At 48.2% G+C, this 12373-nt stretch overlaps 1 protein-coding gene across 3 annotated transcripts in view; it reads right to left on the bottom strand.

The window, feature by feature from the left end:
* The window catches only part of TNC (tenascin C), a 76497-nt gene that overhangs the window by 45491 nt on the left and 18633 nt on the right, over positions 1-12373 (bottom strand). For all 3 annotated transcript variants that reach the window (XM_083875576.1, XM_083875575.1, XM_083875574.1), the window contains exons 2-3: positions 4166-4758; positions 1223-2443 (exon numbers count right to left, since the gene is read on the bottom strand). In XM_083875576.1, the coding sequence (XP_083731702.1) occupies positions 1223-2443; positions 4166-4628 (1684 nt within the window). In that variant the 5' untranslated portion in view covers positions 4629-4758. The remainder of the gene's footprint in view (positions 1-1222; positions 2444-4165; positions 4759-12373) is intronic.

Raw genomic sequence — 12373 nt, forward strand, 5'->3', positions numbered from 1 at the left:
AAGAAGTTCTCAAGGTTGAGGAAATAATGATTTGCCCAGTTTCACATTTTCCCAGGAGCTGGTTGCTAAGGCTCATCTCGCACGCAGGGAATGGGGAAGGCATGTCCCACAAATTAGCTGCCGAGGAAAGGAATGCTCAGCTGATGGAGATTACAGACATTTCCAGAAGCCACGGGCCAATTTCTGCTCTCACACTTGCACACAACCTCTGGCTGACTGCGTTCCAGCTGCTCCTCTCATGGCTGCAGCACAAGACTGCTATAGCTGGGTTCTGAGGGATTCAGATGTTTAATTCAACTGCCAGTGATTGTAGAGCTAGAAGTCCTGGGATTTGCACTGATTTTCCAAAGTAAAATAAAACATTATTATTTCAGTGAATAATTGCAATAGATCTGCCTGTGCAAGATCACAAAGTGGGGCTTAGGCACCTTCCAGAAGGAGGAGATGAAAGATGGGAATTTCTTTTAATGAGTATTCATTATCTTTTACAGTGTTCCCAACCCCAAACTACTCTTTGATTACTCTACCAAAATTTAGTTTCACAATTTCTCCCCCGGGATCTACTAAAGAAAACGACCTCATTTATGGTGTATCGCCTGTCATTATCAGGCTGCCAAAATTTTTCTATCAATTTCCATAGAGTCAGTGGTCCTGGGAAACCAAGCATGTGACTTTATAGCTAAGTTTCCACTCCAGCTGATCCCACGATTTTCCTCTTAAGCTTCTGTGAGATCTAATATACACAGATCCATATATATATATATATTTATATTTATAGATATATGTAGATATATAGATATATATACACACACGTGTAGTAGGAAGACTCTGGAACATTTCCCTTTTCTCCTTAGCTAGAACATCTTCTTTCAGTTTTTTTTTCTAGCATCAAGAGGTGCTATGAGAAACCAAAGGGTCATGGTGACAAATCCCAGCCAGTACTGGCTACAGCACCAGCGACATTGTGGTGGGAGCAGAAATGGAGGTGACAAAAGCCCTACACCACCATCATCAGCCTGTTGTCTTGGTGACCACCAAAACTCACCAGAAACTCCTACACTACTCAGCCCTGATATTTCAGCACGCCAAGAGCTTACTGGTGTTGTTGCACCTCTCATCCTACTATTTTGGAAAACCAACAACAGCGCCCAGCTCCATGGAAAAGCTTCAGGCAGTGTTGGATGACCCAAGGAGAAGCAGCTTTGAAGGACACTGCACCTACCATCAGAGCAATCATCCCCGATGTAGCCGTCCTCGCAGACACAGAGCCCGTCCACGCAGCGCCCCACGTTGTTGCAGTCGTTGGGGCAGGAGCGCTCCCGGCAGTCTTCGCCCACGAATCCCTCATCACACACGCAGCGCCCGTCGACGCAGCGCCCACGTCCATGGCAGTCGTTGGGGCAGGCCAGCTCGCCGCAGTCCTCGCCCGTGAAGCCGTTGTCGCACTCGCAGCGTCCCTCCACGCAGCGCCCACGGTTGTGGCAGTCGTGGGGACACCGCAGCTCCCCACAGTCCTCACCTGTGTACCCCTCATCGCACACGCACTGCCCGTTGACGCACAGCCCGCGGTTGTGGCAGTCGTTGGGACATCTCAGCTGGCCGCAGTCCTCCCCAGTGAAGCCCTCGTGGCACACGCACTGCCCGTTCTCACAGCGCCCACGGTTGTGGCAGTCGTTGGGGCAGCGCAGCTCCCCGCAGTCCTCCCCAATGAAGCCCTCATCACACACACACTGCCCGTTCTCGCAGCGCCCACGGTTGTTGCAGTCATTGGGACACCGCAGCTCCCTGCAGTCGTCACCCAGATACCCCTCATGGCACACGCAGCGCCCACCCACACAGCGCCCGCGGTTGTGGCAGTCGCTGGGGCACCTCCTCTGGCTGCAATCATCCCCCACAAAGCCTTCATAGCACACACACAGCCCGTTCTCGCAGCGCCCGTTGCCGTTGCAGTCGTTGGGGCAGGTGAACTCCCCGCAGTCCTCGCCGGTGAAGCCTTCCTCGCAGAAGCACGTGCCGTTCACGCAGCGCCCGCGGTCGTAGCAGTCGTTGGGGCAGATGAGCTCTCCACAATCCTCGCCGGTGTAACCCTCATCGCAGACACACTCGCTGTCCACGCAGCGCCCGCGGCCGTGGCAGTTGTGGGGGCACAGGGGAATGCTGCAGTCCTCGCCCACGAAGCCCTCGTGGCACAGGCACCGCCCGCCCACGCAGCGCCCGTGGGGGCCGCAGCCCTGGGGGCAGAGCTCCTGGCCGCAGTCCGGGCCCGTGTAGCCCTCGAAGCACACGCACAGCCCGTCCACGCACTTGCCCTGGTCGTTGCAGTCGGAGGGACACGAGGGCTGGCTGCAGTTGGGGCCCTTCCAGCCGGGCTCGCAGATGCAGCCGCAGATCTCGATGCTGTAGTTGCCGTGCCCGCTGCAGTAGGGTGTGGTGTCCAGGCGGCCTGTGCCAATGATCCCAAAAACTCATTACTTGTGGTAGTGTGTTAATTGATCAGTTTAAGTTCCTTTACTGTTCAGTACCTCTTTATTTATTTGGTACCTCCCAAGTCTCCTCCTCCCTTCCCTTGGTATCCTCCAACCTTAAACCCTGCCTATTCCCTTGTCAGTGTTATTTATGTTCAAGCCCCTTGTTCTGGACCCTTCCCTAAGCAACACTTACCCAGTTGCCAATCCTCCCTGAGCCTGTCCCATCCCTCTAGAAAATTCTCTTGCATTCAATAAGCCATTGGCTGTGTACGCATGTGTCCTCCTCCCTTTCCCCATGACTGGATTGCTTATCTGTCTGTTCCTGAGTCCTCCTAAGGTTTCCCTGGATTGGTTTGTGTTTGGTGCCCACCCCTTGTACCTCCCCCAGTTAAAACTCCATGTTCCCCTTTGTTCGGGGCTCTTGTCCCTGCCCTCCCATCTGGAATAAACCCTTCTTGGACGTGGCAAACAAGAGTCCCTCTTTCCTTCCTTGCCTTCGCTCTTCAACAGTGTATCACCATCCACCCTGCAGAAAAGCAGCTATAGCCTTGGGGCTCTGCACTGCTACCTGAGCCACAGAGGGCCTGGGGACAGCCCCTGTCCCTGCTACCTGAGCCACAGAGGGCCTGGGGACAGCCCCTGTCCCTGCTACCTGAGCCACAGAGGGCCTGGGGACAGCCCCTGTCCCTGCTACCTGAGCCACAGAGGGCCTGGGGGCAGTCCCTGTCACCCCCATCACAGTTGGTGCAGCAGATTAGGCTAGCTGGGCTCATAAGAGGCAGTGGCTGTGCCAATTACTCCCATGGCACTAGGATGCCTCAGGTCAGCATGGAAAATATGACCTGAAACAACTCTGATTTTCCTAGTTCCCTACACAACATTGGTTTTTAAAGTTTTTAAATGAGAATCTCTCTTTCTTTCTCCAGCTAGGTTTACTTTACTGGGAAAGCTTTAATTTGCTCTAATGCCAGGGAAGAGCCCCTGCCAACGACTTGGTAATTGAGCATGCTGGATTCCTCCTGCCTTCTCAAAATCCTCTTCCACTGACTGAGCAGCTTTCCTGACTGCTTCATTAGGGCATGCACCACGGAACATCATTCATCCATTCACCCCAGGACACAAAAAACTCAGGCAGCACATTGTGTCATTGCTGTATCAGCAACTCGAGAGGCTGCCCTGAGCTCAGAGGGACACATTGCTCTGAAGAAGACTTGTGTTTCTTCTCTTGTGTGACCAACCCCTTCCCTCAATTTAAAAATTAACCAGACAGACAGATTTTTTCCTTCTTCTATAACTATTTCTGCTTGTCTATTGCCTTACGTCCTGCTGTATTTTTATTGGTCTCTACTAAAGAAAACTTGGAAGCAAAAATGGTTACATTGGCAGCTTTCTCAAGGGGACAAAAAGTGGAGCCAAGAGCTTGGACTGTGTGAGTTTTAATCTTGACTCAGACACAGATTATCACCATGCCCAAGTGCTGTCCATGCTCAATGCCACAGCCACAAAGGGTCCCGGGCTGACTCCTGACCCACAGATCCATAAAGCCGTGGAACTGTGAATGAATGTACTTTGCACGCTGGCCAAACACATTCCCAGGTTTGATTACGTTTCAAATTTAACAGGTTGACTTGTGCTCATTCTTGAAGCAGATTGGAATATCACCCTAAGCACAAGAATTTCCCCCAAGCCTGCCTTACCTTCTACTGCCTGGGAATTAGGACAGCATCCAGCCCCGCTGGCACACTGCTCCCGCAGGGAGGAGACCAGCCCCTCCAGCTCCTCTAGTCTGCTCAGCAGATCCTTAATGTCTGGGGCAGCTGCACAGCCACAAGCCCGGCGGGGAATGTTAATCCTGTGAGTGAAGACAATCTGGTTGCCCTCATTCACCGTGTGCTCCTCGTAATTCTTGACGGGCTCAATTTCCGCCTTCAGGTCGGCGTCGCCGCTGGCCGAGTCCAGGTCCACGGAGCAGAGGGAGCCAACGGGCAGCTTAATGTTGTAGACATGGTTGAAAACCACAGGCTGGTTGTCCTCTGGCAAGGTCACGTTCAGCCCAGTCTCCCTCTTCTGCCGGATGATTCTCTTGATGAGTCCGCCAGAGGCGTCCTGGGACAGCAAAGCGAGGATGGCACAGGCCAAGACCCGGCTGGGGAGTCCCATTGTGGTGCCTGGTTCCCTTTCAAGGCTGAGAGAGTCTTAGGTCTGCTTGGCTTTTATAATCTGCAGCAGAAATTGGAGAGCCAGACCAAACCAAACTGGAGATCCTTTTCTTTCCTGGTGCGTTTGTTCCCTAAAAGAGGAAAGAACAGTGTAAGGGATTATTAACTGCTGCACCACCCAGCAAAGGTGTGGCTCTGCTAGTGTGCTGCATCCTCAGAGAACAGGACCATATCACTTCACCCAAGATGCTGAGCTTGCTCTGATGTATAATAGTGGTTTTCCACTGCAGGAAATGTCAGCAGACGTGAAGAAAGCTGCTGTTATTTCCAGGTTAGAGCAAATGCAGTGGGTTGTAGAAAGTTTAACTCCCTCAAGCAGATGACCTGGGGCAAAGATGCCTGCTGAGTCTCAGCTCAACTGAAAACAGAGGTAGATAAAATAAATATGTGTTCTATTATGATTTAACCAATGTTAAATTCTATGTTTCCTTCACCCCTCCACTGCTTGGAGGCTGCTCAGGGTTGGACCATGTAAGAAGCCTGAGACATTTCAAGAGGTGCATCGGCACCACTGAGCTGATTCCATCCCTTTTCTGTATGTTCTGTGCAATCTGAACTCCAGGGCTTGTGGCTCCATAGTAAGTTCCACTATATGATGATTTATCAAGGGCATGAAGATAAATGGAGCTCCCTGCAGGTGGAAGGTTCTGGTGTCAGTGCTTGTATCACGGGGATATTTTAGTATAAAAGCAGTGAGACATAAGAGAAGCAGAGACTCCTCCAACAACAGAGACAGCACTAAAACTACACATGTAAAAATGCCTTTAGAGCAGCCAATATCCCTTTCCATCAGGCAGCATTTCCCACTGATCTTTCCTCAGCTATAACACAATAACTCATGTACAGTTACAAGCACCTGGCTGGGCTCTACAGCTCCTCCTGAAACTCATTCTTTTCAATTAGCTCTAATATTTCCTCTTCCTCCTCAGTCTCTGCGAGTTCCTTTTCAATGGAGTGAGCCAGGGGAGTGGAAAGACATCCACTGACTTCCATGCAGGATCAGCCCCTCAGCACGTAGAATGAAGAGCCAAAGCAGTAATGGACTCCCTGAACATGCACACCTAATAAATGTCATCTCAGCATTTGTTTTCCTTCCCACTCCCAGATGAGCTTGGTTTAATGGTTAGATCAGTGACTGTGCTTTCAGTGGTTGCAAGCTATGAAATGCTATTAATGGAGAAAACAGCAATTTATCCTCTAAACATCGTAGTTTTGATGCTAATTTATTTGTCAGATGAGAGACCAGCCCCTTCCACCCCTCTGATTCCCCCAAAGTGGAGGGATTGTTTTTCCCGTGCTATCCCAGCTGCTTTTGTGAGGGAATGACAATAACACATCAGACACTTCACTGGAGTTTAGTGGGTTTTGGAGGAAATGTTGAGCTCACAAAGGGCAAACTTCACCCCTTTTTACCAGGGAATAAATGAGAAGTAAACAAGCAGCAGGGAAAGCTTTTTCCTTGTTACAGAAAACATTACATTCAGCTTTAAGGCATTTCTAACACTTACCCCGTTTGTTCAAATATTTCTGCAAGCCCTGCCTGCACCAGAAGAGATCACAAGCTTGTTAATTAAGAATAACAGAGACAGACATGGCCCAGGTCTCATTTCTGTCTCAATCCCTATACTGGGCTGCCAGTTCATGAAATGTGTTCAGGATTGTATTTGAAATGGGATTTTATGTCTTGAGTACTCCCACCTGGGCTTTGCAAAGTGCTTCCCGTGCAATTCCATGTGCTGCTATGCACCTTTTTGCCCCAGGACAGGGTCATACAGCTAACACTGGTGCCTAACCCTCGAGTAGTCATTAAAGGGACAGGCTGCTTGACAGATGGATCACCAATGGAAAATGGAACAAACTGGAGGCAGCTCTGCATCTCATTCTCACTGAATTTTAGTGAAAGTTGAGCATCCATTTCCTTATGGCTTCTGTAAATCCCAACCTACAGGAATACAGGCCTTGCCCAAACCAAGGAAATTGCACTTTTTTCTGCTGACCAGTGTGAGTTGACAAATCACTTAATCATGGTGTAAACTGTGATTTCTTTAATATGCCTGGAAAATTGTAAGGGCATCCATAGACGGCGGGGAGAAGGAACTCTGCAGAGCTGAGATGTTCTAGAAACACGTGGGTTTATTGCAAGGGTCGTGCGTAAAAAGGGCTTTGCCTTCAGCCACCAGCCTGGGCTGGAGGGAACCCCAAAGAGAGAGAGAGAGAAAGAAAAAGGGTATGAGGTGAGGGAGATCACGGGGGTAAGGGAGGTAAGAGAGGTAAGAGAGTGAGGACCTTGTTCCAATCCATTCTATCTCCTTTTGTGTTGAATATTCTAATTTACAGTGACCAACCGGCACGAGATACAAAACCTACAGACTTTGCCTGCAGCCCATGGGAAGTGCTCTATCACCATATTGTCCTGTATTCTAAACTCTAAAGAGACTTTTCTTATCTACTTTTTTCTGGTACCTTGGCAGGGCTACTCCCTTGAGTCCTTCTGTTTTCTATCCCTCAACCCATCTCCAGCTCATCCCCGTCTTCTTGCCTGCCATCATCACATCTCAAAGCTGCCCTTCATTTCTATTTCGCTCACAGGTTTTATATATTTTAGTATTTCTTGCCAGGCAATCATATTTGTAAGCTTTTTCTGCCTCATCTTTCCCAACAGAAAATTAAAAACCTGCTCTGGCAAGAGCCACTGTCACTGTCACCTTCACTACTGATGAAAGCCACATGAACACCAGGACTCTGAGTGGACTCTTGCTTTGTTAGAGGCAGCCAAACCTCTCTCAGCTCACAGATAATACTGCAAGAATGAATCTGTCTTGGCTGACATCCTTTTGAGGTTTCTGGAGAAGCATCGTGGTGGTCTAGGAGCAGCATTCCACGCCTGCTCTGTGACCCCTGTGCTTTGACACCTCGTGTGATGCCTGAGCTAATTCACCCCATCAGGTGTTTCCATCCCGTCTGCCAAGGGCCCAGCGTGGTTAGCTGAGCCCCACTCCTGCATCTGACATCCACAAAACAAGACACCTTCCTCCAGTTGTTTATACACCAGCCACGGTCTTGGCTGGGAGAACAAAGAGGACATCCTTCTCTCCAGCCCCAGCTCCTCAAACATATCCAAACAACAGCTCTGACCACAGTCGACCACCCGGGAGCAGGAGAGAGATGAAGCCACAGCCACTGCCAGGCTCTGCTGTCCCTTCATTTTTCTTTGTCTTCCCTTCAGAACAGCTTGTGTAGATTGTATTTTAAACCTGCCTCTTGGAGAAATCCTCTGGATATTTTCCCTGCAGATATCAGCTGCTGGATTATTTAGGGGCATCTAAAAGTCTTGCCGCAAAGGTTGGCAAAAAATGACCCTTCCCAGCATGAAGGTCTGTGAGAGGAGCTGGGTGATGTCTGACATCTCTCAGGGCCTTTGAGAGGTTTTTATGACCCAGAGTGTGTCTATTTTACAAATATTGTCTAACAGGGGACATCTCTCATTCTAATGAGCTGTGCCCTCAGGTCTTCCTGCCACCCTGACTACAAAAATGCTGGACATGAGGATGTGGATGAGCTGCAGAATGTTCTGCTTGTCATTTGCAGGACAATAAATCTGGGGCTTGTGTTCTCCCCATCTGGTCACTGGCTCCTTCCCACCTTCCTTGGGCAAGAGTCATCTCCTGCTCTCCTGCTCCCCAAGGAAAAATCTCAATATAAATAAGAAGAAAAGGTGTTGTTGGATGCCTGGATCCTCTCACACATTTTAAATATTTGATTAAAATATAGAGATTATTAATTGAGAAGCAAAATCATAGCATCTCTGCAGTACCAGCTGGGGCAAAAGGAGATTCAAGTAAGAAAAGGATTTTCTTATATGAACATTAACTTTAAAAGTTAGGCTTTAACCAAAGAGCAGAAAAAAGCTATTTCTAGAAAACACTCCTTAAAAACCTTGGTGATACACTTAATAATATGTGGTGGAGGTAAAATGGACTGTCAGTAGCACAAAGGGAAGGAACAATTTTCATTTCCACTGCAGCCCTTTCATCTGAAGATCTGAAAGCACGTCACAGTCTGGGCTGTCAAAAGCTGAATAAATGTTATTAAAAAGGGTTATTTCTTTGTTTAGACATCTCCCCTTCCCCTGGCTCCCTCCCAGCATCAGAACTTTTTCAGGACCTTTCCACTTAATTAGAAATTTGTTTCTTAATAGGAAATTTTCAATCAATCTTGAAAAAAAAACCCCCAGGAATCCTGACTCCTGGGGAATACTAAGCAAGGCTAATGCAGGAATATTTCCCTTCCCCAAAGCCATATTTGCTGGAAAGCAGCAGGTGTGAGAAACTAAATTAATGTCTGCATACTTTAAAGTCCTGGGGTAGAGCACTCCAGCCTCTCCTGAACGTTCAGGAGTGGCAGAGTTGTGAGATGACTTGTGGGTAAGTGGAATGATAAATATGCAGATGAGAGCCCTGTGCAATTTTTAATCAAAACAGATTGCAGCAAGGAAGGAATGGAGGTGTTAAAAACCATCTCAGCTGTCCCTCCTAACGGAGGCAGAAGGCTGATTAGATTTGCTCAGACACCCTCTACATGTCATGACTTGGAAATTAGACATAAAAATGGCAGGGGAAAAAAAAAAAAAAAGGAACAATTCCTGTCTCAGCAGATATTTCCAACATTTCAGCAGGAGGGGATCAAATATTGTCAGCACCATACTGGATTCAAGCACATCTTGTTAAAATCTGGGTGAAATAGCAGCGGGCTGGTTCTGACAGGGAGGAAGACTCGGCTGGAGAAAAGCCAAAACCCTCTCCAGGGAACACAACAAGGAGCATTTTGAGGTTTGTCAATTGCTAACCCCGAAAGAGTTTTCTGTGATCTGTTAACTGCAGGAACTTCATGTTTCCAGAGTTTCCACCACGGTGTGATCTGTGTGTTCCCTGCAGCCTGGAGTGCCCAGCAGGGCTCATGTAGAGGCACTGACACCACCTTATCTCTGCCCCCTCTCCTTATCTCCTGCCACAAAAAGCCACATAAGGGATTTGGTCTGAGCTGGACCATTCCCTCTCTGCAGAATGGGGGAATTGGAGCATTTTCTGCAAGGAATAACAAGCAGTGCTGTTGCACAGGACTCATAAATTGAGACCAGTTGAGAGGGCATTTTCACAAGGCAAGGCCTCAGAAGATGCAGCCTCTCTAAGCCAGGGTGCTGGGGGGGGCGTTGCCAAGAGGATGTGACTCCCCAGGCTCCAGGAATTTTCTCCAGCAGGAGTGGATCAAGTCTGAAGCCAATTGAAATTCTCTCAAAGCAAGGGACAGGGGGGACTGGGGAAGTTTTGATGTATTGGCCCAAAACATGAACAGCTCTGGCTTCATCACCTTTCACTGCTGTTTCCACACATTCATAACTGCAGAAAATCATTTTCTTTCCATTCCCAATTCCAACAGGGTGATGGAATCAGCAGGGATATTCAGTGTAGGTCAAACTACCTTAAACCACAGTGGAGAGCAGAAATTCATAACAGTCCTACAGAAATTCATAACAGTCCTAAGCCATCAGCCCTGAATCTTTTCAGCAGAAATGATCAAAGCCAAATTGTCCCTTTTTTTTTTTTTTTTTCCCTCCTGTTCTTTATTTACATTGTATCCATCCTAAGGAGAGGAATTTTAAAGCAGCTGAATTTAGAATAATAAAGAAAATCTGCTGTATGCAGAGAGGTGAGGCAATTGTTTCAGCCCCAATTAGACCCGGCAGATATGAGCAGGCCCTGAGGGTCTGAAACTCCAAAGGGAATTTTTCAGAATTTAGGATTTTTCTTCCAAGTCTTAAATCAGCTACATTAAGAGAGGCGAAAAGAGGGTCATGACTTTCAAAGGGGACAGAAAGAAGTTGACTGCCTTTTTTTCAGGGGTTCTAAAAGATAAAAGTGCAGAGTGATAAGCAGGAATCCATCCAGGTTTTGGGTTGAGGACTGTCCTGGGTTGCGGTGTAGGATGTGCACACAGTATTTATTCCATCCCCATCCCCATGAGCTGTTGGAACCAGGTGGGGCAGTGTTTTCCCAGGCCCCTCCTTTGGGCTCTTCTGCTCATGGCCCATCAATGCCTTGCCCAGGACTCACAGGGAACTCCCTCCAGGAGCTCTCTCTGTTTAATGGGCCATCAAGGAGCCACTGCACGACTCCTCATCCCATTGGGAGATGCTCCCAATGCCCAGGGGGAGGAGCCAAGCATTCCCACCTGGAGAGAATCTGGGATTTGGGACAGGACAAGCAGCCCTGAGCCACTGGATTCCCAGAGGAGCAGAGCTCCCAGACCTTTCTGTGGGATCACTGCTTCAGGAAGAGCCCCTCACCTGGACTGCTCCCACCACCCTGCTCAGGGTGTGTTCTGACTCTGTCAGTGCTCTTTTGTATTATTACATTTATTTTATTTTATTTTACTTTTTTACCTTTCTTCCTATTAAATTGTATTTCTGACTTGGAGCCTCTCACTCGTTTTGCTTTCAAACCATGACAAGGACTTACTTTTAATTTATACTCAAACAGCTTCACTTCTGCCTCCATGTCCAGGTCATGAAGAATAAACATCCTGCAAATGCTCCGCAGTTTTCTAGATAAGAAATCCCACATTTGGAAAGTCCCCACAAAACTACGGAGCCAGGCTCAGTGACCTCCCTTTAATAAACAGCAAAATGTGAAAGGGCTGAATAAAAAGCCTTTTGCCACCCAATTACAAAGGGAGATATGCATTAACCAAAATTATCTGGCTGTCTGTGGGAGTGCACTGAGAGTGAAAAAGAGGGAAAAAGCAAGAAAACATCCTCTGGAAAAACTCCATGGAGAAAGAGGCAGAGAGGGAACACCTGGGAAGGAAGTTTAAAAGTTAGAGGAGTTGAAGTGTAGGGATCCAAGTGACACAAATCTACTTTTTCTGTCACAGGAGGGACTCAGTGGTGTCCACAGCCCCACAAGAGGAGCCTCATGGCATCCACATATGCTGGAGGAAGGCAAAGAGCCTCCTCTCCCAAAGCTTTTGGAATTAAAATGGATAAAACCCTCCACATTCCTCTTTAAATTCCTCCACACTCCACTTTAAATATGGAAATCTGGGACATGGAGAGGCTGACACTGGCACTCCCAAGCTCCCCAGGAACCTTTTTGCTGAGATATTTTACCCACTGCAAGCCCGAGGAAGCTGATGCAGCTCTGCTGAGTCCCACCACCGTGGTTCAAACACCTCCCAGAAGGCATTTATAGCCCTTAAAGCACATAAAAGCACATTTTCCTCTGGATGTGCCTGCCTTTGTGACTGAAATCCTCCTCATTTCAGGGCAAAGCAGCAGTTTGTGTTTGATGTGGGTGAGCAGCCACAGCTCAGGGCTCTGGGTGCCCCCAGGAGCCACCTGTGTCCCATCTGGTGCTGGCCCTGCACATTTCAGAGACTCTGTGGGGCAGACACAGCCAGGAACACTCTGAACTGCTCTGCACAGTTAACTCAGGACTGATTCCTGAGCTGTCACAGATTAGATTTTTAAAGCCCAGAATTTATCCATCATCCATTCCAAGGGCCTTGCCCACGCCAATGGAATTAGTTATAAATTTTAGATTATCATAAATCCTATGAGAGGTCCTGTGATCACATTTGTACCTCAGACTCCTTCACAGAACTGCAATTAAAACAATCCATGGGTGCTTT

The sequence above is a fragment of the Zosterops lateralis genome, assembly GCF_965231275.1.
Source record: "Zosterops lateralis genome assembly, chromosome: 20".
Lineage (NCBI taxonomy): Eukaryota > Metazoa > Chordata > Aves > Passeriformes > Zosteropidae > Zosterops > Zosterops lateralis.